The following is a 27,181-nucleotide window of genomic DNA, read 5'->3' on the forward strand; positions in this document are numbered from 1 at the left end:
CAAGTCATACGATCATCGCATAAACACAAACATGTAAATGTGAACTAACCAGAAAACAATATGAGATAATAAGTAATTATTGCACTCACCTACGCTACTCAAATCATTCATTCAAATCCATGAAATCACATCACATTCATGAAACACCATAACACATCACCTTCAAGAGATACTAAACAACCTCACACGAAACCATATCACTTCAAAGTGATACCAAACAATATGTCATCCACCCATCGTAACACCGTCTTCTTACCAGAGGAGCTCAATCTTATTCATTCCATAAGCCTTACAAATAACATTATGCTTAGTTTCCTTTGCTGCTTCCATAAGTCTTACAAGTATACTCTGCTTAAGCATAAAGCCTTACAGTCATCATTCATTTTCCTTAATTATAAAAGTTTTTATGAGTATCAATTCTGCTTAAACTCAAAGTCTTACAGGCGAAACAACCTCTATTTTTTCTGACTTTTCAAAGTCTCAGACGAAAATGAACAAAATGTGACTCTAAAAGTTAGGAGACGGACGAGATAACACACAAAAAAAAGTTATAAAAGTTCATTATTTTTATGATACAAAAATAAAATTATTTTTATCTTGATTGATTCTAATAATTCATTAAATAATATATTTGATCATTATAACTTTTATTTATTGTATATATATATATTTGTGTATGTAAATAGTGAAATTGAAAAACAAAAATATTGAGAAAAAAAATCGCCTTTATCTTTGTATATTGATATAGATATGTTTACATTATTATTATTATATTATTATTAACTTATATGATTAACAGTATTAATTTTGATATTATTATCATATAAATGTATTTATATTATTATATTATTTTTACTAGTGAAAACATATGGTATGTGTTCACCTCTTTATGATAATAAAAATAATAAATTATGCTAAACTTTATAGATATTTGGAAGATTGTGCAAAAGGGCTATAATGTGCCATATATATTATCTTAAAGAAAAAGGATTAACAAGTACTTACTTTCATCCATATGATCACATTTTCGAGAAGATTGTATATGCTACTACATCAAAGGAAGTTGAGAAGATTGACAAGTATCTATTTTACTTGATTTTATACATGATTTTGACACTTAAATTGAATGACATTGAGTTAATCTTAAGTAAATCAACCATTTTTTACTTAAAAATGACAAAATGAAGTATCGAGAATCATCCGTGTGGAATGTATTTTATGTGAATTGCAACATTTTTTTGAAAGAATTGAAAAATTACAGCTTGAGCTTTAGAATTGTACATGAGTGGTGAAAGACACTTATATTAGAATTCAAATTTGAATTTCACAACTAAGGATCGAAAAATCATGTTGGTGCTTAAACCACGAGAATAAAACTTCAAAATAAAAAAACCTTGAACACCACATTTGGGAGCTGAATCATGGAGGAAACTCACTTTAGGAATAAACCTTTATAATTTACCATCACAAAAGGAGTATGAGCTAGAAGGAAATTCATCATGGAAAGAAACTCTAAATACTAATAACCATTATTGAAGCTTAAATCAAGCCTTAAAATATATAAAAAAGAATAATGTTTTATTATTTGCATCCAAATTTTATCTTCTTTCTAGAATTTCTTATAACATTTATCTTGTACATTCTAAGCACTATTTTAAAAGACAGGAAGAAAGAACAACAACTTCTAATTTGTTATAAATACATAGCAAACTTATGTGTATGTACACGCAGGAAACACCAAACTTTTTATATAATTAATTTAATAAATGTGGAATCTATAAAATAATTGATACACTATATATACTTTTAATAATATAAGCAATATTGAATTTAATACACAAAATGTATTCATATCAACAAAAGTCCATAAAAATGCATAAGGAATAAGATAAGTGTAGTGTATGGTCAGGCGAACATAGAGTTGGAGAAAGGCGGCTGGTGGCATGTCTTTGAACCTTTAGATTTGGACAATACAAGATCGGGGTTGTTCTGTCAGATACGATCAGGGTCAAACAACTATTCTTAACAACAAATTATTTATTAAGGAATACTGCAAACCAATGTTAAGAATACTTATTAGTTACTATATAATGGAGTGAGACTGGGTCGTGATTAAGATTTCGCTAATCTTAAACTCATCTCAAAAACTACTATAGGTTAAAGGAAAGAGATAGATGATCATATTTATTGTGAATTTAAAACTTTGCTCTAATCATTGTCCAGACTAATTAACTAACTTAAGCATCAGAATTAACCAGCAAAGAATGAATAAATTTTGAAAACGTATTTTGTGGAGTTATTGAACCATACTCGAAATAATAAATATATTTTTATCTAGAAAATACTATTTTTTCTGCAAAATTCAATGAAAATGAAAACTGGTAGAGTAACTCAATGTTTTGATACACATTATAGGAGTAGATGTTATATAATGTAATATACTTTTGTAGTTACTAAATGAATGTTTTTATAATATAAATTTTAGGTTTAAACTCTTTAGTTGTCCCTATTTATGTGGGTTTCTCCCAAATTTGATCCCCTTCTTATTAGAATCCCCAATTGAGTCCTTATAGATGCTAATTTGAATCAATTGAGCTCATGCCGTTAAATTTAGTTAACGGGTTAAGTTTTTGCACAAGTGGAAGATTGATGTGACAAATTTTTTAAAACGTGGCATACTGAGAGTTGAATACGTCGAATTTAGCAACTTTTTAAATTTTAAAAATATGAATTTCTGAAATGGGATTTAGGGTTCATAGAAGAGGAAGAAGAAGCTATAGGTGGCAAAGAAGATGAAAGTAAATCTGTCATTAAATGGACAGAGGATGACCAAAAAAACCTCATGGATCTGGGAAATTTAGAGCTGGAAAGGAACACGCGGTTGGACAATCTTATTGCCAGAAGAAGAAAGGAGATTGATATCTGAGAAGAATCTAATAGACTTATACAGTGCTGATATTCCCAGTAAAAACCCAATCCTGAAAAACCCAAACAACATCCAGAGCACCACCGTGAATCTCCTCGCGCGATCTCCTTCTTTCACCTGTAATTTCCAAAATCCAAAAAACGAAAAAAAAAACCAAACCGCCACTCTCCCTGAAATCGCGAGTCTTCTCCTCCATCACTGCCGCATAACCCAGAATCGCATCAGCCTACATCGTGCCACCTTCACTTACAGATCCAGAAAAGCCAGAAGCGCCGTAACCACCAAGAACTTCTTCTCCATAGATCGTGACGCAAACCCTGCAAGAAACCACTTCTCAGAATCGTGCCACTGTTTCAACTCTCACCATGCCACGTCTTAAAAAATTAGACACATCAACCTCCCATATGTGCACAAACTTAACCCCGTTAATAAAATTTAACGGCAGGGGCTCAATTAATTCAAATTAGCACTTATAATGACTCTATTGGAGATTTTAACAAGAAGGGAGATCAAACTGAAAAAAAACTCACATAAATAGAGAGAACTAAAGAGTTTTAACCTAAATTTTATTATAAATATAATGGAGAATTTTTTTTAAGATGTTTAAAAATTATGATTCAAATAATTAATAATAATAAGAATTTTCTTAATTTTAATTACTTTCGTAGTTTGAATTTATTAGTGAATATTATATATACATAAATAAATAAATAAGAATTTTTAATTCTTTTATTTGTTTATTAATTAATTTTATACACAAGAAAAATGTAAACAATAATTACAAATATGAACATAGAGAATTTAAACAGTAAAAGTACAAAAATAAGTTTCTTTAACAAAATGATCCTCATAGTTAGATACCTCATCAGAGAGCAAGTTGACTTTTTAATTTTCTTATTTTATATATATATATATATATATATATATATATATAAACACATACTTAATTATAGAAATATTTAACTAAATAATATATGTCTAAAATTTAGTTGAAGATTATGATTTTTACATGTACAAGAATACAATCAATAGTTAAATCTAATTTACAAATATTTATTATTTACTGTATTATATATTATGTATTGGTAATTTTTAAATAATATAACAACAAATTGATACAATGTTTAAAATTGAACATAGCAATTTCCAATAAGGTCCACTCATTTTATGTACCTACATGATATTCCATGGATAAAATTGTCATTAACAACTAATTTGGTGTTCCTATAAATTTCAATACCTAGGGTTTGTTTCTTCTGTTCTTCTGTGCGAGTTTGAAGTGAAAGCTGCGGCTGCTACCCTAGCCTCTTCCCCTTTCTTTCTTAATATCAGGTACCCATTGGTGTTTCTGAATTCTGCATTGAATTTCAACGTTGCTTTTGTTCATTATAAATTTGATTTGTTGAAGGTTAATGATTTTCTGGTTCTATTTGCCCAAATTTTTATGCTCTTTTCTTCTGGGTTTTCTTTGAATTATATGTTTGTTCCTCTGCATTTTATGACTCTGATTGTACTTCTGGTGATTGTGTTGATCCCGCTTATGGTTTGCTTTATATATATATATATATATGCGTGTGTGTAACTGAATTTAGTTTATGTTTTATTTTGGGTTATTTGCCGCAATAGTGTATTTTATCTTAATACTGTGATTTGGATTGTTGTTCATGATCCTAATGATTTTCATTTTGGTAGTGGTTTATGACGGTGTGGGTTGTGTTGGTTTTGATGATAAATTTGCCGCATTACCCAGTGAGCACTAATTCATTTTAGTTTGAGTTGATTTAGAAAAATATCCTTCATCACCAATTTAAAGAAAATATAATTGTCTTTAATTTGCGGGACTATTTTTGAAACTCTACTACCTTGATTTTTTTAATATTTTCTTGTAGGAGTCGGAGTAAAGAAATTTATTTAAATCGGCTCTATATTTTTATGTTCGATTCACGGTGTTAGACTTGGAATTAAAATCAAGCTGTTTGCTCTGTTAATGATAATGCACATGTTTTTCATGTAATGCTATGGAATTTATATATTTTCAGTGGATTAGGGTTTAGGAGATAGAACGATGTTAAGTTGGAGAACGATATGATGATTAATTGTTTCCCTATTGGTTTGATTGCCTGGATGATGGCACTCATGTATTAGCTCTATCTGATCATTCTCCATAACAAGATGAAATACGTTCATGGTTGGTTTATATACAGTGTACGACGTCATTTTGAACAAACGGTTTATCTGACAAACCATTGAGTAGTAGTTGCTGAATTGTGTCCTGTTAGTATTTCACTTTTGGTTTTCGCTGCATTTGTTAAAATTTGATGTTTAATTCATGATTCTATATAATGACTGTGTTGCTTTGTGTTTCCCTCTTTTCCCTACAAATGTACTATCAGTTGTTTGGTATGCAGTCCTTACTAACTACATCCTTGTAAACATTGCTTATATTTAAGCAGAATGGAATCCCAGGTGAAGCATGCGATTGTTGTGAAGGTTATGGGCCGAACTGGGTCCAGAGGGCAGGTGACTCAGGTTAGAGTGAAGTTTTTGGATGATCAGAACCGTCATATCATGAGGAATGTGAAGGGACCAGTGAGAGAAGGAGACATTCTCACCCTTCTCGAGTCTGAGAGAGAAGCAAGGAGATTGCGTTAGAGAGTCTTTTGATTGTTTGATTCAGTGTTCAAGTGAAACAATGCTGTTTTTTGGTGGTAGTTAGCAATGCAATATTTTATTGTCCTGGATCTGTTATTATTATACTTGCACCGTGACTCTATTTTTACGTTATTGAGCTGGCAGAGTTTTGAGTAAAATTGTGATTTTGGTTTTATGTACTGCTTCTCCTTTTATGTTCCCTTTTACAATGGATGTGATCAATCCAATATAATTTTTGGGCATTCTTGGTGTCTAAAATATTCTTGGTTTCCTATTTCAAAGAAGCATCATGCTTTGAGATTAGATTGTCCCCCGAATTTGTTTCTAGTTAGATTTGTACTTTTAGGTCTTGTTCTTTTGAGTGGATTTGAAGATAAATTTTTTTATCGTTTATTTGAGTGAATTTAGAGGTAAATGAGAGTGAATTTAAAAATAATTTTTTTTTAAATTGTCACGTCAATACAATTCTATACTAATTTTCATAAATTTTATTTCTAAATTTATTCTCATTTATTTCTAAATTCAGTCAAATAAACGACAAAAAAATTTATCTTTAAATTTTCTCAAATTTTTTCAAATCTACTCAAAAGAACAAAAATTTATTTTCAAATCCTTTTAAATTCTCTCAAAAAAAAACAAGGTCTTAATTTTGAGGCAACCTCTTCTGCCCAACAATTATCATTCAAACTTGCAATGGCATTGAAATTTGGAATCACTTGGAATCACCAATTAGTGAGGGAATACTTTAAAATTAAGAAATGAAAAAATCCGGAAGCAGCAACGACTGTGAAATGAAATGATCAAAGGCCAATGACATATGGGAGAAGTTCAGTGTCTGAGTTAGGATGTTATTTATCTCCTAAGGATTAAAGCTTTTGGCATGGTGAATAATGGTCATGTTAAATGTAATAAAAAAAGTGACAATCTTAGATGCTACTTTTCAAGTTTTCTTTTGTTTTCACACCAAGGGCTGTTCCAATTTGTTCTTTACCAAAAGTTCTCTAGATGTGAATAGGTGTTGGAACTAAAACAATATGATATGACAAGTTTAATGCTATAAAATTTGTATGATAACAAAGATGGTTTGTGTTATAATATCTTTCAATGTGCAGATTTAATGAATTGATGGATTGTGAATAACAGAGAAGGTAGGTATACCAAGTTCTAAAATATAAGTGTCTAAGACATGCACATGCACTAAGCAAAAACGTTTTTTCTTTCCTTTGGATTGCATGTTTTTAAAAGACAAGTTCTCTGTACAAATCAAACTTTTCAAAACTACCTTAACAAGACTATTCATCTTTCCCAAGATTGATGAACCCTTTAGTCTCACCAAAACGAATTTGTTCTCAAATAAAAAAGTAAATGTGTTGATTAACTTAGGAACCAAATTTTTGTTTTATACAATCTTATCAAAACAACAAATGAACCTATCTACTCTAATAAGCTGATTCTGTTGTATGGCCAGGGAGAAAAGAAAAAAAAAATCAATTTTCTGAAGTTGATACAGAATATAACTACACTTTTTCGTATTATACAGTGTTTTCACCTCATCTCTCCATATTATGAAAACAAAAACAAACACATCCTACACAAGGCCATTACTTTCTGCAGCTGATCAAATTTCCACTCCCACCCCATCAAAATGCTTTCTATAAAAAGAGGGGTTGATTAGCTTCCGGAGAAAAAAATTCGGAATTATTTATTGTATTCCAGAAAATATTTCGGAAGTAATAGGTTGGAGGAAGAAAATGATAGGGTGCAGGAAGAAGCTGCCCCTATGCAAACCACCAAGGCTCAAATCCACAGTCGAATAGAAATACCCAAACTTCAATGGGCCGGGCCTAACCGTTCAACTTAGGGTTTTCGATCACTATAAATACCCAAATGTCAATTCGATAAACCTAGGGTTTGTGTCGTTGCAATTGGACTTGCAGCTTCTTCCGCCACTCCACTCTCTGCACCCTCTGTGCCTCGCCAATACAAACGAGTTTGTTCTCTCACATTTCTTTCTGCTTCTCTTCCTCTCATTCTTCTCTTCGCTAACTTCCTCTTTTCATTTTCTTCTGCAGCCATGGCGGACGTCGTCACCGAAGCTGGCGTCGTTGCGGATCCCACCCAACTAGATGTCAAACTGTTCAACCGCTGGAGCTTCGAAGACATTCAGGTACTTATCTCTTTCTATGACCTACCTATTAATCTTGTTATATTCTAAAATTACACGATTTTTCATGAAATTTATTGAAATGTGTATCAATGTAGTTTATTTATTGAGATTTTTTTTTCTAATTAGGTTGGTGGTATTACTCTGATATTAAACTTATTAAAAGTTTTTTTTAATTTATCTTGGGAATTTTATGTTATTAGGTTAACGATATTTCGCTGGCTGATTATATCGGAGTGGTGTCGTCCAAGCATGCCACTTATGTTCCTCACACATCCGGTAGGTACTCGGTGAAGCGGTTCAGGAAAGCGCAGTGCCCCATTGTGGAGAGGCTTACTAACTCTCTTATGATGCACGGAAGAAACAACGGAAAGAAGCTCTTGGCTGTTAGGATTATCAAGCATGCCATGGAAATCATTCACTTGCTCACTGACCAGAATCCAATTCAAGTCATTGTTGATGCCGTCATCAATAGGTATGTTCTAGTATTGAAAACGATTTTGTGATGTTTTTATGTTCTACTGAGTTTTAATGTGTATATGTCGCTGTGATACTGACCACTTGTTGTATGCGATGAAACTGGAAACACGTTAACATATATATTCGCCTATTGTAAATTTGTTTGTAGGAATTTAAGAAAAAGTTTGTGATCATAAAATTTTAAGTTTGATATATTGGGGTAAGTTAGTGTCTTTTAAATATTTTTAATGTGTTTTGGCTCCAGTATATGGATTCGGAGAATGGAATGATGATTATGAATTCCCTATTGGTTTGATTGCCTCAATGATGGCGTTTTGTATTAGCTCTATCTGACCATTCTCGTCAATATATTTGTTACTTATTACTATCTGTGCGTGATAAAATATTTTGGCTGGGAAAAGAGATATTAAGTATGTGTTAATGTCAGAGCATGTAAACATTGTTTTTTCCCTTGAAGTGGTACAATGGCCAGTTATACTACGCGTAAAGGACATCCAAAGTTAATTAGTAGGGCTACCTAATTTTAGGGATCATTGTTGAGAGTTGGAGAATGACATGATGATCATTTATTTCCCTATTGGTTTGATTGCCTGTATGATGGCACTTTTGTATTAGCTCTATCTGATCATTCTCCTTAAATAAATTAGAATAGACTTATGAATTGTGTGCATTTGGGTTGTCCTAAAACTATTTTTTATATTTATATAGTATTTGAAAGTAAGATAATCACTTCTCATAGTGACTTCATGGGTGATTTAATTATTTTACTTGTTTTTCATGGCGCTTTTACATCTTCTGGAGTTAGGAAATGCAATTTTCGTTGTTTAGTTACATTTTTAGGGATGATAGATCAATGATGTAGCACATGGAGAATGACATGACGATTAGTTGTTTCCCTATTGGTTTGATTGCCAGTATGATGGCAAAAGTATTAGCTCTATCTGATCATTCTCCTATATTGGTTTAGGGCATTTAATCTATACGAGGATGCTTTAGTTATTTACCAACTCAGGAAAAAGTTAATCGACGGTTTTTGGTTGACTTATATTTTTCGGGGTGAAAGGTCAATGGTGGAACATGTGGAGAATGACATGACGATTATTTATTTCCCTATTGGTTTGATTGCCAGGATGATGGCGCTATTGTATTAGCTCTATCTGATCATTCTCCTATGTTGATATTTATGGTTGATTTCACTTTATAAAGAAGTGTGCGTCATTACCTCAGGGGACTGACTTGTTATTTAATTTGTTTTGCTTAGATATTTATGTTCTCTTGCGACATTATTTTTTAAATTGCATTTTAAGTAGCCTCTTAATGTGCGATATTTTTTTTAATGGAATAATCTTCTGTTCTTGGTACTGTAAAGGATTAAATATTATGTTGATTGTATTGTAGTTATTTATTTGCTATTGTTTTACCAGTGGTCCCCGTGAAGATGCTACTAGAATTGGATCTGCTGGAGTGGTGAGGAGACAAGCCGTTGATATCTCACCCCTTCGACGTGTTAATCAGGCCATCTATCTTCTAACAACAGGTGCACGGGAAGCTGCTTTTAGAAACATCAAGACAATTGCTGAATGTTTGGCTGATGAACTTATTAATGCCGCAAAAGGTTCATCCAACAGGTATAATTTTTCAGTGATTAAGTGAAGACTGCATTATCGTATTTAATTATAATCCCTGTTACTGCTTTATTTCAGTTACGCCATCAAGAAAAAAGATGAAATTGAAAGAGTTGCCAAGGCTAATCGTTAAGCAGTTCGAAGCATGTATTGTACCAGAAAGATTTTGATTCGATCTTTGTACTTCATTTATCACAGTTTCGATTATTGTGTAATACTTTCTTTGGCTTTAGTTTATTTTTAGTTCCTTTTAAGGAAGAATTTAAACGAAGGATTTTGATTCTTGGACTTAAATTCATATTAGTACTAGCATGGTTTTTGAATTATTGTGATGATTTAAATGGGAATATGATCTCCGTTTCCCGTGTTCTATTTTTTGTTAAAATCAAAGACTGATTACATGAGTCACGGTAAAGGCGTCATAAAATATAATTCTAAAGTCATCGTCCAATTTTAAGAACTGTAGTTTAAAGAAATGCAGTTGTTAATTTAACTGTCCTCTTTGGCAAGGACTAAATGTAATGATGCTGAATATCAAACAAGCTACTCGAAAGTAAGATTAACCGGAATTGAAGTTGAAATACAGGGTTATGATTTTTCATAATAGAAAAGTCATTTATATTTATATATTGATATATAGATACAAATAAAATATTTAATATATAATTTGTTTGGTGTTTTTTTCAGGGTCCTTTTCATGTATTAGAAACTTAGTAGTGTGATTATTTAAGGTATTTCAAGTTGATAATCTAATTATATTTTATAAGGAATTTTAAAGTAAATTAAATTTCTATTATTTTATTTGAAATTCTTTATGTTTCCTATCTATTATTTTGGTGTGTTAGGTTGTATCGAATTTGGTTCCATAGATCTAATAGTTTAATAAGGGTGTAAATTGAATTTGACCTATTTGTTCTAATCTCATTTGCAATTTGTCTTAGTTTCATTTGGATTTTATTAAATTGGACGATAGAATTTTAACCTAACTTGCCTTAATATCATTATATTGACTTAGACTTGAATTATAAAGATTACCTTAATTTGAATCTGTATTGACTTAGTTTGATTTGAGTTAAAGTTGATTCAGTTTGATATAAACTTGTCTTTAGACAGTCATGATCAAATTATGTTTGATTCGAATTTAAACTCACATAATTCTAATCTAATTTTAGTGAATTGGAAAGACTCAACTTAGATAAAATGTACCTCATTCTGACTCAAGTAAACTTAGTTTTGGAGTGATTTGACTCAACTTGCATGTTGTGGTTGAATCGGATTAACCTGACTTTACATTGTCTTGATTATAAGTCAAAACTAGTCTTGACATGAAGTATGACACAAATAACCGTAGATTTGCCTTGACTTAATTCAATGTGGAAAGTGCTCACTTGGTTCGTGGGCTTTTACCAATAATACTCAATTTTGGTTGGTGTTGAGTTAGCTTAATCAAGAGCTAACTCGATTTGACATGAGTTAACTTGGTTGAACCTAAGTAATTGTTTACATGGCTTGACTTGAACCCAAGTTGATTTGTTTCAAGTTGGAATTAAAAAAACTCAGCTTGATTGGGTTTAGGACAACTCGACTTAATTGAAATTAGGATCTACTTGGTGCAACTTGGATCTAAACTAACTCAATTCAACTTAGACTCAAGGTAAGTTAACTTTACATTGACCTATGTTAACTTGTTTTAATATTATATGAATTTAACTTAGTATTATCTTTCTTAGGCATTGGGCATGATTTATTTTAGTATTTCATAACTTGAAAATAATATAACATTTAATAGAAATTTATTAAAAGTTTTACAAAAATATTAAATATAAACTTTTTGAATAACTTTGACAAAAAAATAACACCAATCAAGATAAATTACAAAATATTATTAATATTTTTAATTTTTAACAATTATTGAATATTTATTTATTTTTTATTTTAGGAATAATTAAAATATTTTATTTAAAAAAGACAATTAAAATTAACTAATTTTAAATTACCTTATTCAAATAAATCACTTGAAAAATAAAATAATTTGAAATGAGATAAGATGAAATTTATTGTATTTGAATTTGATAACACTACTAAGTCAACATAGCCAGCCACATGTTTTTTTCTAAGTGGATGTTGTGTTTATTGAAATTTCTTGTTGTACAAAAGCAATGGCTAAATGTGATTAGAGTGTTTCTCTCTCCACCACCACCTCGTGCTCTCTGCACCACCCCATACCTATTTTGCCCTTGTTATAAAACGCATGTCTACATCCGTTATATATTTTATATTTTAGTTTATTGTTTATATATAAAAAAAAGAAATTTTCAATGAATGTGGTCACATCCGTTTAATAGATTTTTTAATTTTTTTTAATTATTATTTAAATAATAATACATAAACTAAATTAATAATAATTATTTTATTAAATAAAATTAATTTATAAATAATTAAGTAATAATTTTAAAAAATTAAATAATATTTATATATTAATTTAAAATATAATAAATTAAAAAACTAAAAACTTAAAAAAAAAACTTTACGGATGTTGCCACATGTGACACATCCGTTTTAATATAGAGGTAAGGGTGTAGGATATTTTAAAATATAAAAGATAGTTTTAGAATTTAAAAAAATGTGATGGTACAGGGAGCAATATAGGATAGTGTAAGGAGTAACCCTTCTCATGTGATTATTATTTTTGGGTCATGGATTTATCAATAGTTTAAAGGGTTTATCGAAAATCAGAAATTGAATATCTTGAACAGTTACATACTTCCAAACAACATACAAACTTGGCAAGGAAATAAATATACCTACATACTATTCTTCTGTAGTTTTAAGATGGCATACTCAGGGTGAACATTGGTCAGGATCAAATTTAGGCTTAATATAATTTAATTTTAATATTTTAAAAATTATATTTAACCATTTAATTTATCAGCTTAATTAGATTCAGATGGTTTGAGTTGCAGGTTAATTCTATTAAATTTTTTAGATTAAATTTATACTAAACTAATTTTTTTAATAAAAAATATTATTTTTATCAAGATTACTTGTATAATTTTAATAATGATTATTATATTTTATATAAATTACTACTAAATTCTAATAAAGTAATATTATATTAAAAGTAAAATTTAAAATTAAAAAAATGACTTAATACTTATTTTGGTCTTTATTTTTGTAAGTTTTGTTCAAAGTAGTTCTTAACTTTTTCCGGTGCTCAAATTGGTCATAATTTTTGTTTAATTTGGTCATTTTGACTTACGGCGTCTAAAACATTAATGACAAAGTGTCCACATGAGTTATTAGTGAATGACCTTACTATTACATCATCTCATGTTTTTCCTAAAATCCTCGACTCCATCATTGCCACATCACACATCACTAAATTCTCCCTTCTCGCCACTACATGCCGCAATGCACTGTCATCTCCTTTCTCGTACCATTATCGCGAGACAACCAACATATTTATCTGTAATTGCAGATCTACAACCTCATGAGCAACCTGCGAAAAAACCCTTAATCGTGTACCAAACCGCGAAAACCTCCATGGCCAACCATCCAAACCAAACGCAAAGCCACCAATAGGGCTACCACGAACCACCGCAAAAACCTCTTTTAGTCACTACATCCTCACACCACCAAGAAAAGCCACAACGAAACCTTAACAATCCATTTCATGCCTCTTGCATACAAAGTCTCATTACGAGTTAGAACCTACAAACTAGAAAGCCAGAGACCATCAATTACAAATGAAACCCAACATCTCCACCACTACAAATCGAATCAACCACGACAAGACTCTATGTTTGTTCAACCACTATAGATTTGCACAGCCACGAAGCCCAACTCGTGAATCATCATCACGATCAACTATGGAAGCATCAAGAATCACGAAACCATCACATCAACCACTCGCAAACACAAGCCTCAAATGGAACCACCCTCACATCAACCACCCGCAAACACAAGCCTCAAATGGAACCAGAGACTTCGAATCAAATCACAACAACGAGAACTCCACCTTTACGCCGTTTTGGGAAGCCAAATCGCGAACCAGTAAACTCTAATCACATCACCACCATGGGTAGCCACATGAGAAAAAAAGGGATTGCATCATTTGTTGATAGTTTATGTGAAGACTATGTCGTTAACCATTTAGATGCATTGAAAATAACCAAATTAAACAAAAAAAATACAAAAATTGGGATAAATTTAAACATCGAAAAAAGTCAAAAACCACCTTAAACAAAATAGAAAAAATTAGAAAATAAAATAGGTGTTAAATCTTTAAAAAAATATACAAATTTATAGATATTAAAATATAAATTGGAGTCGAGTCGGATATATATAAAGTTCTAATTCATTGTCCAAACTCAACCGTAGTTATCCATTTTCCTCACTTTTATTTATCCAACCGTTTATCTAATTTAATCCAATCATATGCTGAAAATTATTTATATTTAATTTTATAATTATAATAAGGGTTAAATATGTTTTTAGTCCTTAATCTATCAAGTGAATTTGCTTTTAGTCCCTCTTTCAAAGTAAGGTACATTTTAGTCCTCGTCCTTTAAGAAACCATAATGTTTCGTTCTCCAAATTCAACTGCGTTAAAAAAAAGCCGAGTTGGCTAACGGTGGAATGCCACGTCACTTTTTTTTTTTCTGAGTCAATCTCCCTCCCTCACTGGTGTCGTCTCGACTCCGTCTCCAAGCAGTTCCTCCTCTCCAACCTGGCCCTCCACGGCAAGACCCGTCTGGACTCCTTCGCGATATCCGCCGCCCCCTGCAGCCACTGTTGGCAGTTCTTCCGGGAACTCCGCGACACCTCCGATATCTAATTCCTGATCACCTCCCACGCCAACCCTCACTTCACTTTTCTCCCCCTTCCTTTCCCACCGCTTTGACCCCCACCGCTTCGGCCCTCACGATCTTTTATGCACTTCCTTCACCCTAGAGCGACCCTCAGATCGGCGCGTTCTCGTTTTGCTCGATGACTTCGTTGTCAAATCCTCACACTCTCTTTTCTTCAACTCGCTCAAATCTCGAGGCTTCGATCTCCATTTCCACCGATGACCCCCAATTTCAGATTTTGTTGATTTGGGTCATGATTTTGTTGATTTTGTTAGTCCAAAACGTAATTAAGAAGAAATTTTCCGAGTTTCTGGGTTTGATTTAGGGTTTTTTGGGCTGTTGCGTTTTCTGGGTTTTGTCTTGCAGGTTAGGAGGAGCTTCGCCGTTTGGATGTTCGACGATGTTGCTTGGGGCGTAAGAAAAGTCTCACGGTGTAGGTTTCCTAGAGGATTGGGTGTTTTGCTATTCTGATGGTTATGCTGTGGAGGCTCGCGACAGCGGTGAATGGTTGCTCATGGTGGTGGTCCGATGCAGCTTGCAGAGGATGACAAAAGGAGAGTGGTGGCAGAGAGATTGAACTCGTAATGGCATTACTCGGGTTGGGTGGTGGCGCGATGAGGTTGCTTGCGTTTGGGTGTTGATGGTGGAGGTGCGTGATGGAGGATGGCTACAACTAGGGTTTCTGCAGCGGCAGTTTCACGGCGACATGGTGGCTGGTCGGCGCGACATTGTGTTGGCAGTGTGGCATTGACGACGGGAAAGATTGACGTGGCAAAAAAGTTGGGAAGATTTACTCAGGTCAGAAAAAAAAATGACATGACACTTCACCGTTAGCCAACTCAGTTTCTTTTTAACGTTGTTAGTTTTGGAGGACGAAAAATCAAGATTTCCTAAAATAGGAGGACTAAAATGTACCTTACTTTGAAAGGGGGACTAAAAGCAAATTTACTTGATAGATTAAGGACTAAAAAACATATTTAACCCTTATAATAATAATAGCAATTTTACTGTCAATAATTATTAAAAGAAAAAGTAAACACAGTAATAAATGTGTTTTCACGTGCCAAAGATAATAATTTTAAGTATACCAATATTACACTTGTAAATTGTAATCAATAAATATATATATATATATATATATATATATATATATATATATATATATATATATATATATATATATATATATGAACTATTAAAATTAAGAATATATAATTTTAATTACAACAATTACAGGTTCTTTTTTTTTCAACAATATATACTGTACCAGGGAGAGCCGGGCGCCGTACGAAGGACGCCCGTGAGGCGACGGACGCCGCCCAAAGGACGCCCATGTCACACCCGCCACAGACGAATGCTCGACCGCCCAAGTCTTGTCCGCCCAAGTAGGTACGGATTGAACTTAGACCGTACAAACTCTCCTACACCAGCTAATGTCCGGCGTCGCACGTATGGACGCCCACTAATGAGGTCGTCCGACCGTCCCGATGCCTACGCCGACCACCTGGGTAGAACCCCTGTCTCTAAGAGAAACTTTGAAGAACTTACAAGGAATTCCATCACCACGAGACAGCGCCGCACTCTCCATGCTCACAAAAACTGTTCTACAGGATGACGCCGAGAGACGAACGTTTGGTATCACGAAGTGCCGGGCGACCGCATAGAAGATCGTCCGCCCAACGAAGTGCCGGGCGACCGCATAGAAGATCGTCCGCCCAACGAAGTGCCGGGCGACCGCATAGAAGATCGCCCGCCCAACGAAGTGCCGGGCGACCGCATAGAATATCGTCCGCCCAACGAAGTGCCGGGCGACCGCATAGAAGATCGTCCGCCCAACGAAGTGCTGGGCGACCGCATAGAAGATCGTCCGCCCAACGAAGTGCCGGGCGACCGCATAGAAGATCGTCCGCCCAACGAAGTGCCGGGCGACTGCGTAGAGGATCGTCCGCCCAATGTAGTGCCCGAGTCGTCCATAGGAAAGACGAACGCCCGTATCACTTGGGCGGACGCCCATATCACACTGACCGGCCAAATCACTAATCACTGTGGCTCAAGTAAATTGACCTGGTTTAGAGGTAAGTAGGAATTAGGAGCTATTGGGCTGATTGGGCCATGATTAACCTTTCACTAATCCCAAAGCTCATAGCGAAAACTATAAATACAGGTTCACGGTGAGTGGTAGATAAGTTAGATTGAATGCACATTTATTGCTATCCCTTGAGAAAAGCCATTGCTCTGAAACTGACTTTGGCATCGGAGAATCTTTTGTAGGTCTCCACCCCTCCGGATCAAGAAGAAAGTCAAAGCTTGGGAAGAAGATCCGCCGCTGAGACAAGATCGAAGGAGAACTGGAAGGTTTAGAACCGCACAACCCTACACATCCGAAACATTTGGCGCCCACCGTGGGGCCGTGTGATTTAAAAAACCCAATGGTGACCACGAGAAACATGAGCATGGACGATCCCGCTGAGATGATGCGCATGCTACAACAAAAAATGGACGAGATGCAGCAACGTCACGAAGAAGAGATGGCGGCCGTAAAGGCCGACTGCGAAGCCCGGATAGCCCTGGAGATTGGGCGGATGGACGGGGGAGAGCGAGTGAAGGATAAAGGAAAGGGGGTGGAAGGAGAACGCCCGCCCCCAGATACCGAGGGCGATAAGACATGGAGGCCTTCCGGATCAGAGGCAGAAGAAAGCAAGGCTAAATCGGTGCATGCGGAGAGCGCTGCCGAGGACGGGCGGATGGTAGTCAAGTCGGAGCCTTCATCCACTTTACTACTTCCATTCACCCAGAACATAATGAACGTCCAAATCTCGGAGCAATTCATGGCTCCACATTTCAAAATGTATAACGGGACGACAGATCCGGCGTCCCATGTCCAGACGTTCTCGAACGCCATGGCGTTCCGAACGGGCAATGACGCCATTTGGTGCCGAGCGTTCTCGCTCTCACTAGAGGAAGAAGCTTTGGAATGGTTTAACACCCTCCCCCCCAATTCAATAGAAAACTTTACCGGCTTAAAGCAACTATTCATTAAACAATTTGCGGCCAGTAGTACCCAAGACCTGACCGTATTCGAATTGATGGCTCTCAAACAGGGGAAGGACGAAGCGCTGCGATCATTCATGGACCGATATCAGAAGACGGTCCGGCTCGTGAAAAGCCTGACCCCAGAGCTCGCCCTTCACTACATCCTGTCGGCTCTAAAGCCGGGACCGTTTAAGGATAGCGTATGCAGGCGAGCGCCCAAAACGATGGAAGAGTTGAGGGAACGGGCTGCAGATGAGATAAGGGTGGAGGAGATGAAGCTCTCCTACAAAAGAGAAAATCAAGAAGCCAGGGAAGCAAAGGCGGACGGTAATAAGCCCGGTTCGTCCACCGGAAAAACGTCTGGTCCTAGAGTACACACCTCTGAATGCCACAGTACACACCTCTGAACGCCTCGAGGGAGAAAATTCTCCGAGAGGCCTTGAGTGCGGAATTGATACCGGAGCGGGAAGCGAACCCGACTCCGAAGAATGCTGATTGGAGCAAACACTGCGCGTACCATAAAAATATGGGTCATACCACCGAGGATTGCTGGACCCTCCGGGATAAGATAGAAGAGCTCATCCGGGCGGGAAAGCTTAAAAAATACGTACGTGAGGAGCGCCCGCCGCAATCAACCGAACGGCCTGCTCAAAGGTCGACGTACCGAAAGGAGAAACCGAGGAGCGCGCGAGCGGAACGACCCCGCTCAGAGAGGCGACCAAGCCGAAGTCGAAGCCGCAGCCGTGGACGTCCCTTGAGGGGACATATCAACACTATTTCCGGAGGATTCGCGGGAGGAGGATCGTCTTCCTCCGCCCGTAAGCGACATGTTTGGGCCCTCCAATCCGTGCATTTAGTGGACAAGCCACGCCGCTCCATGCCACCCATCACCTTTTCGGACGAGGACTTTCACGCCCCAGATCCTGACCAGGACGACCCGATGGTCATAACGGCGGAGATAGCGCGGTATGGGATCAGTAAGGTTCTGGTTGACCAAGGAAGCTCGGTCAACATCCTCTATTGGAAGACCTTCCTGCAGATGGATATCTCGGAGGACCTCATCGTCCCTTACGGTGGGCAGATAGTGGGCTTCGCGGGAGAAAGGGTCGACACTAGGGGATACGTGGAATTGAGAACAAGGTTGGGAACCGGACGCTCCAGCGAGGAGAAGAGGGTCCGGTACCTGCTGATAGAGGCCAACACGTCGTACAACGTGCTGGTCGGAAGACCGTGCCTAAACGCGTTTGGGGCAATTGTCTCTACCCCTCACCTCACAGTGAAGTATCCCTCCGAAAAGGGAGCTATTTGCACGGTTAGGGCGGACCAAAAGACGGCCCGAGAATGCTACGCAGCGGGGTTAAAACTGCACGCTCGGCCTGTGAAAAGAAGGGCGGCCGGCTCCGAGGTTGCCATGGCAGACCTCGACCCGAGGACGAATACCGAGGACCGGCTGGAGCCCATTGGAGAAACCCAACCCATCCTGATAGGAGGGGAACCCGCTCAAACCACCCTCATCGCCAAGGGGCTGAACCCTGAAGTGGAAAAGGAGCTAAGGGCACTACTATGGAAGAACCAGGATCTATTTGCGTGGACGGCAGCGAATATGCCGGGCATCCATCCCGCGGTGATGTGCCACAAGCTCTCCCTTTTCCAGAACGCCCGCCCAGTCGCGCAGAAAAAGAGAAGAATGGGCGAGGAAAAACGGCAAGCTGTCGAGGAGGAAGTAGGAAAGCTGAAGAAGGCTGGTTTTGTTCGGGAAGTCACGTACACCACGTGGCTGGCTAACGTGGTCATGGTAAAAAAGGCCAATGGAAAGTGGCGCATGTGCACAGACTACACGGACCTGAACAAAGCCTGCCCGAAAGATTCGCACCCCCTACCCAGTATAGACGCCCTAGTGGACGGCGCTTCTGGGCATCGGGTACTAAGCTTCCTAGATGCATATTCCGGGTACAACCAGATACCCATGTATGGGCCGGACGTCGAGAAGACGGCGTTCATAACGGAGAAGTCCAACTTCTGTTACGAAGTCATGCCGTTCGGCCTGAAGAATGCCGGGGCGACGTATCAGCGCCTGATGGACAGGATTTTCCGAGACCAGATAGGTCGGTGCATGGACGTATACGTCGATGACATGGTCGTCCGGTCCGCGGATGGAGAGGGACACCTCAGAGACCTTGAGGAGGTGTTCCGACAAGTTAGGAAGTTCGGCATGCGCCTAAACCCCGCCAAATGTACATTTGGGGTAGCGGCCGGAAAGTTCTTGCGCTTCATGTTAACATCCCGGGGGATCGAGGCCAACCCGGACAAGTGCGAAGCGATACTGCAAATGCCAAGCCCGACCACTCTGAAAGAGATCCAAAGACTGGTCGGACGCCTCACCGCTTTGTCACGCTTTATCCCCAACCTGGCGGATAGGATGAGGCCGGTCCTCCGAAAATTGAAAAAAGGGGGCGGCCCGACCTGGGACGACGAATGCGAACAAGCGTTTCAGGACGTAAAAACAATCCTTGTTAACCCGCCGGTCATGAATCGCCCAGTCCCAGGAGGAGATCTGCACATCTTCCTAGGAGTGTCAGAGACGGCCATTAGTGCCGTGCTAATGCAAGAACGGCCTCAGTCGAGGTTAATTTATTTTGTGAGTCGCACGCTCCTCGACGCCGAAACCCGATACCAACGGGTAGAGAAGGTGGCCTTAGCTTTGCTGCACGCCTCCCGAAGGCTCCGGCCTTACTTCCAAAGCCATCAGGTGATAGTCAGGACCGATTTCCCTATCTCCAAGATCCTAAGGAAGCCGAACTTGGCCGGACGGATGGTCGCCTGGGCGGTTGAGCTTTCAGAGTTCGGTTTGTGATATGAACCGAGAGGATCGGTCAAGGGCCAACACTTAGCAGATTTCGCGGCCGAGTTACCACCGTCCAGTCAGGACGAGTGGAGTTTGTATGTGGACGGAGCGTCCGGTTGATCGGTCAGCGGGGCCGGCATCGTACTCGAGGGCCCCAACGGATTCTTACTGGAGCATTCCTTGATCTTCAAATTCAAGGTATCCAACAATCAGGCCGAGTATGAGGCCTTAGTGGCCGGTCTCGAGCTGGCGAAAGACATGGGAGCCAGAAGAATCACCTGCCGGACGGACTCAGAGCTGGTTGTGGGACAGATGAATGGCAACTTCCAAGTTCGCGAGGAGCGTTTATTAAGATACTTCCAGCGAGCAACGGACCTCGCGAAAGCATTTGATAAGTTGGACATACAACACATTCCCAGGGAACAAAACGCACGGGCGGACATATTGTCCAAGCTTAGTTCGGGAAAGGAGAAGGGGCAGTTAACCACTGTCGTGAGGCAGGTTCTACTCCAGCCTTCAGTTGAATGTTCAGCGGTGTCCGACGGAGGAAAAGATTGGAGAGCGGAAATCCGAGAAATCATGACCCGCCAGGATGAAGGGCGGACGGTAGGACCAAGGAAGGCTAAGAAGGTCGCCCGATATCTCGAGGTGGGAGACGACCTGTATCGCAGAGGATTCTCCTCCCCTCTCCTTAAATGCTTGGGAGAGGCAGAGGCACTTTACGTTATGGACGAACTCCATAATGGCATTTGCGGTCTTCACACAGGATGGCGAGCATTAAAAGCCCGGATACTGAGAGCCGGATATTACTGGCCTACTGTGGAAGCCGACACATGAACGTTCGTCCAAAAATGCGTTCGCTGCCAAGAGCACTCCAACAACTCCCACCTACCGCCACACGCCCTCCACTCAATGGCATCCCCGTGGCCGTTTGCCCAATGGGGTATGGATATCGTTGGACCGTTCCCCTTGGGACAGGCGCAGAAGAAGTTCCTCCTGGTGGCAGTGGATTACTTCACGAAATGGGTAGAAGCCGAGCCCCTGGCAACCATTACAGCCGCCCAAGTCCAGAAGTTTTGCTGGAAATTGGTATGTCGTTTCGGCCTCCCTCGGTCGATCATCACAGATAACGGCCGACAGTTCATTGACAAGAAACTGGCCGAATTCTTCAAAAGGTTGGGGATTAAGCACGTCACCAGCTCGGTCGAACACCCCCAGACGAATGGGCAAGCGGAAGCAATGAATAAGACCATAGTCTCGGAGCTTAAACGACGACTAGGAGAAAAGTAGGGAGCGTGGGTGGACGAGTTACCCGAGGTCCTATGGGCATACAGATGCACGCCCCATGGAACCACTGGTGAAATACCTTTCAACTTAACCTATGGCACTGACGCCATGTTACCAGTCGAACTGGGGGAGCCGTCCCTTAGGCGTCGAGTCGATGACCTGAACCTCAACGACCAAGAGCTGAGGATCGAATTGGACTCCCTGGATGAACGACGAGACCGCGCCGCATTGAGGGCCGAAGCCTGCAAGCGCATGGTTGAAAGAAAGTACAACTCCAAGGTCCGGCCAAGAAGCTTCCAGGAGGGGGATCTAGTATGGAGAAAAGCAGGGGACGCCCGCCGAAACCCAGCGCACGGAAAGTTTGCAGCAAAGTGGGAAGGGCCGTTCCGCGTAGGGGAGACCTTGGGAAACGGGGCTTACAGGCTACAACGCATGAGCGGACATCCGATCCCCAACACCTGGAACGCCACGCACTTAAAGTTTTACTTCAGTTAATGAATCGATGTATTACACCCCCATGATTAATGAATCAAGATGTCCATTTTTCTCCTATGAGACTAACTTCATTTTGTAGATTTCTAAAAGTGTTCCAAAGAGAACTACTCTCAGCTTGGCCGGGCATCAAAGCGAAGGGCCGCCCATCCCAGTAAGACCAAGCTGGTGAAAAAGAGTGTTCCAAAGAGAACTACTCTCAGCTTGGCCGGGCATCAAAGCGAAGGGCCGCCCATCCCAGTAAGACCAAGCTGGTGAAAAAGAGTGTTCCAAAGAGAACTACTCTCGGCTTGGCCGGGCATCAAAGCGAAGGGCCGCCCATCCCAGTAAGACCAAGCTGGTGAAAAAGAGTGTTCCAAAGAGAACTACTCTCAGCTTGGCCGGGCATCAAAGCGAAGGGCCGCCCATCCCAGTAAGACCAAGCTGGTGAAAAAGAGTGTTCCAAAGAGAACTACTCTCAGCTTGGCCGGGCATCAAAGCGAAGGGCCGCCCATCCCAGTAAGACCAAGCTGATGAAAAAGTGTTCCAACGAGAACTACTCTCAGCTTGGCCGGGCATCAAAGCGAAGGGCCGCCCATCCCAGTAAGACCAAGCTGATGAAAAAGAGTGTTCCAAAGAGAACTACTCTCAGCTTGGCCGGGCATCAAAGCGAAGGGCCGTCCGCCCGGGAAAAGCAAGAGCAATCCCCACCCGGCTGGCCCATTATTAAAACTTGACAAGAGTAAAGCCGCATAAAAAGACATGCAAAATTAGAAAGATGTGTATTAATCATTTGCGCAGAAAGGCGCCAAGATTTACAAAAAGACCGCCCGGCCAACAGCTGGACAACCCCAGACGTTGGACGGACTGTCGAAAGATACACGTCCAAAAAATTCAAAGAGAAATCCTAATTCTTGCCCCCGCCGGCGGCCTCCGCAGTCGGCTCGTTCTCCTCGGCGACATTCAAATCCACAAGGACGCCGTTAAAAACGTCCTTCTCTATATCCACGCCAAGAGCAAAGGGATCCTGAACGCCTGCCAGAAGAGTCACTTGACGAAGGGCTTTGTTGAAGCCCTCCTCATGTTCAAACAAGATGGTGGACTCCAACTCGGCAATTTGCTCCTTGGCCTTAGCCACTTCAAGAGTGAGTTCCTCATTAGCCTTGGCCCGGCACGATTCGGCCTCCTTTACGCGGGTTACCTCCGCCTCCAGCAGATCGATTTTCTGGCGACTCTCTTCCGCCAAGCGCTCCTGCTCGATCCGGGCGGCTGCCAACCTTTCGGCGGACTCCCTTTTGGTTTTCTCTAGGTCGGCCTCCAGCTGCTCGATCCTCTTATCATATTCATCTTGGTTGAGGACCATCTCTTCCAAAGTCACCTGAAGGGAGGCTGCGTTTTTCTTCTCCCTGTCAAGCTCGGCCCGGACCTCCGCCACTCCAGGGCGGTCAGCAAAGTTCCTCAGATACCACGCTAGAGCGGACGTCCGGGTAGACATCTCTAGCATGGCGTTGGTTAGCTCCAGCTCGGAGAGGGGTTCAATGAGCGCCCGTTGAGAAGAGCTCATGTGGAATTTTGTCCGGTCGCTCATGCTGAAATCCGGGCTGAAAACTCCGCCAGGTAGAGGGACGGCCAATACCCTCTCCCGATCCTTCTCTTTGCCCTTGTCCTTCCGGGCCTTCTTTGAAGCTGACCGAGACGAAGAACCCTCTTTGTCTTTGCGTCCCTCAGCAGTAGGATCTCTTCTCTTTCGAGTAGGATCCGCGGAAGTCATGGCCGCCCCAGAGGTTGGACCTACCTGAACGGCCGCCAATTCAGGTGGGAGGCTAGAACCCGAAACCTTCACGCCTGAACCCCCGGCCTTATCAGTAGGGGGGACCCGTCCAGTCGAAGCGCCGGCAGGAGGCGGGCGCGGCACTTGCGGAACGCTGGTTGGCCGGGCAGTTGACGAGCTGGCCACGGATTTCTTTCTGATGGTGAGGAAGTTGGATTTGCGGGGGCCCGGAGTCGTCATTAGTTCTGCAAAAAACAAAGAAATTCAGAAAAATTAACGTCAGTATGCGAAAAACGAGCACACCTAATGTGACAAGACCATACCGAACGCCTTTGGTCCACAATCCTCAAGACTAAGGCATTCAACTAAGTGACGGGCGGAGATCCGGCGGGGGAGGGTGTTAATGGTACGCACGGCCTCTAGGTCGCGTGCTGTCAAATCCCCGATAGAATTCGCCCTTATGCGCCGAGGGTCTCTCGTCCAATAGAAGGGGAACAACGGCCTCCCTTCACCATCGGAAAACTCGTGGAGGCCGGCTTTGTCGACGATTATCTTAAAATAATGTTGCTTAAAATTTTTGAAGGAGTCGGAGAAGGGGCGGAAAAGGGTCCTGTCCCGCACCGACCTAAACGATACCCAACCGCCAGAAGGAGAAGGGCGGACTGCGAAATAATAAAAGAAGACCGGGATGGTGGGAGTGACACCTACTGCCGAACACATCGCCGTGAACGCCTGCACAGCCGCCCATGAATTGGGATGAAGCTGCGTGGGAGCCACATTAACTTCTCGAAGAATGGCCGTTTGAAATTCAGTAAAGGGCACCCGGATAAAAAGATGGGTGAAGAAGGTCACGTACATGAAGAAGAAATCATATGGACTAGACCGCCCATCATGAAAGACCCTTTCGTTTAATAAGGTCACCCCGGCACGAATTAACTTCGAATCCTCCACATCCCGGACGATATGGGTATGGCAGACTCTCCATTCTAACTCCTTGCGATAAGCATAGCAGGAAGCATACCGGCTGGGAACGACGGGTGCCAACTCAGATACCACCGTCCCTTGACCATCCGGCTCGAAGGGCGACCCGACTACGCGAATACCGCCTTTATGCAGGAACAGTGCCACGCCGTGGAAGATACGGTCGTTGGTTAAGACCGGTGACTCAGGGCCCCCCCCGGAAGACCCAACCGCCTCCTCCAAAAAATAAGAAGAAACCGAGCTAGGAGAATCGCCGCTGTCGCCCCGCGCAGACCCCTCCCGGACTCCGCCCGAAAACCCAGAACCTGACTCAATGGAAACAGATGCCATTTATTACCTGAGGGAAAAAGAATCTTGAACTCTTTGAGTAATGAAAATAAGTGAAAAATGACCTCATCTAATCTGCTATTTATAGGAAAAGGTTAGTAACCGTTGGGTGTATCCTGGCCGTCTAGATTTAGCACGACCAACGCTCCGGATTTGGCGACGCTTGACCTTCCGTCAATGGGAACGCGCCACGTGTTTTCCCGCCTAAAATCCAAATTCGAAAAGCCCACTGGATAAAGCCCAATTGCGGGTTCCTGACCCAAAGCGCGCCGTATCCAAAATCCTACGTTCACTACGTGCACTAGGACTTGGGGGGCTTGTGTACCAGGGAGAGCCGGGCGCCGTACGAAGGACGCCCGTGAGGCGACGGACGCCGCCCAAAGGACGCCCATGTCACACCCGCCACAGACGAATGCTCGACCGCCCAAGTCTTGTCCGCCCAAGTAGGTACGGATTGAACCTAGACCGTACAAACTCTCCTACACCAGCTAATGTCCGGCGTCGCACGTATGGACGCCCACTAATGAGGTCGTCCGACCGTCCCGATGCCTATGCCGACCACCTGGGTAGAACCCCTGTCTCTAAGAGAAACTTTGAAGAACTTACAAGGAATTCCATCACCACGAGACAGCGCCGCACTCTCCATGCTCACAAAAACTGTTCTACAGGATGACGCCGAGAGACGAACGTTTGGTATCACGAAGTGCCGGGCGACCGCATAGAAGATCGTCCGCCCAACGAAGTGTCGGGCGACCGCATAGAAGATCGTCCGCCCAACGAAGTGCCGGGCGACCGCATAGAAGATCGCCCGCCCAACGAAGTGCCGGGCGACCGCATAGAATATCGTCCACCCAACGAAGTGCCGGGCGACCGCATAGAAGATCGTCCGCCCAACGAAGTGCCGGGCGACCGCATAGAAGATCGTCCGCCCAACGAAGTGCCGGGCGACCGCATAGAAGATCGTCCGCCCAACGAAGTGTCGGGCGACCGCGTAGAGGATCGTCCGCCCAATGTAGTGCCCGAGTCGTCCATAGGAAAGACGAACGCCCGTATCACTTGGGCGGACGCCCATATCACACTGACCGGCCAAATCACTAATCACTGTGGCTCAAGTAAATTGACCTGGTTTAGAGGTAAGTAGGAATTAGGAGCTATTGGGCTGATTGGGCCATGATTAACCTTTCACTAATCCCAAAGCCCATAGCGAAAACTATAAATACAGGTTCACGGTGAGTGGTAGATAAGTTAGATTGAATGCACATTTATTGCTATCCCTTGAGAAAAGCCATTGCTCTGAAACTGACTTTGGCATCGGAGAATCTTTTGTAGGTCTCCACCCCTCCGGATCAAGAAGAAAGTCAAAGCTTGGGAAGAAGATCCGCCGCTGAGACAAGATCGAAGGAGAACTGGAAGGTTTAGAACCGCACAACCCTACACGTCCGAAACATATACCAACGTTAATGAAGGCAATTATATGCATCCATAACTGTCAACTAATTTAATTACTATTATTATTATAAATATTACTTTCCACGAACCTATTAATAATTCGAGATTATTATATATATAATATAGTAAATTTCATTCATTACTTAATTTCTTTAAATAATTTTATTCAACTCTATTAAACATTATATTTTAATATTTAATACAATTTTAACTTTCAAATATAATTTTACAAAGAAATTTTATATTTAAATATAATAATAATTAAATAAATATGTTCATGAAGTTAAAAATAAAAAAATAACTCGGCTAGGTTCGCTTAA

General features: G+C 40.6%; 2 protein-coding genes and 5 non-coding genes across 7 annotated transcripts; all 7 read left to right on the top strand.

Annotated features, from left to right (window-relative positions):
• Positions 1-4,110: 4,110 nt before the first annotated feature.
• LOC108324322 (40S ribosomal protein S28) lies at positions 4,111-5,753 on the top strand. Its single transcript, XM_017557251.2, has 2 exons — positions 4,111-4,258; positions 5,380-5,753. Exon 2 carries the CDS (start codon positions 5,381-5,383, stop codon positions 5,576-5,578), a length of 198 nt encoding a protein of 65 aa, XP_017412740.1. The 5' UTR covers positions 4,111-4,258; position 5,380; the 3' UTR covers positions 5,579-5,753.
• LOC128196069 (small nucleolar RNA Z102/R77) lies at positions 5,005-5,087 on the top strand. Its single transcript, XR_008248169.1, has one exon. It is a non-coding gene; the product is annotated as a small nucleolar RNA Z102/R77 (small nucleolar RNA).
• Positions 5,754-7,410: 1,657 nt separating the features above from the next.
• Positions 7,411-10,217, top strand: LOC108324103 (40S ribosomal protein S5). The gene is made up of 5 exons (XM_017556929.2): positions 7,411-7,568; positions 7,651-7,745; positions 7,946-8,217; positions 9,647-9,850; positions 9,926-10,217. Exons 2-5 carry the CDS (start codon positions 7,653-7,655, stop codon positions 9,978-9,980), a joined length of 624 nt encoding a protein of 207 aa, XP_017412418.1. The 5' UTR covers positions 7,411-7,568; positions 7,651-7,652; the 3' UTR covers positions 9,981-10,217.
• Positions 8,481-8,561, top strand: LOC128196072 (small nucleolar RNA Z102/R77). Its single transcript, XR_008248172.1, has one exon. It is a non-coding gene; the product is annotated as a small nucleolar RNA Z102/R77 (small nucleolar RNA).
• On the top strand, positions 8,771-8,853 carry LOC128196068 (small nucleolar RNA Z102/R77). The gene has a single exon (XR_008248168.1). It is a non-coding gene; the product is annotated as a small nucleolar RNA Z102/R77 (small nucleolar RNA).
• On the top strand, positions 9,093-9,173 carry LOC128196071 (small nucleolar RNA Z102/R77). The gene has a single exon (XR_008248171.1). It is a non-coding gene; the product is annotated as a small nucleolar RNA Z102/R77 (small nucleolar RNA).
• LOC128196070 (small nucleolar RNA Z102/R77) lies at positions 9,307-9,389 on the top strand. The gene has a single exon (XR_008248170.1). It is a non-coding gene; the product is annotated as a small nucleolar RNA Z102/R77 (small nucleolar RNA).
• Positions 10,218-27,181: the final 16,964 nt, after the last annotated feature.

This window comes from Vigna angularis, chromosome 3 (genome assembly GCF_016808095.1).
Source record: "Vigna angularis cultivar LongXiaoDou No.4 chromosome 3, ASM1680809v1, whole genome shotgun sequence".
NCBI lineage: Eukaryota > Viridiplantae > Streptophyta > Magnoliopsida > Fabales > Fabaceae > Vigna > Vigna angularis.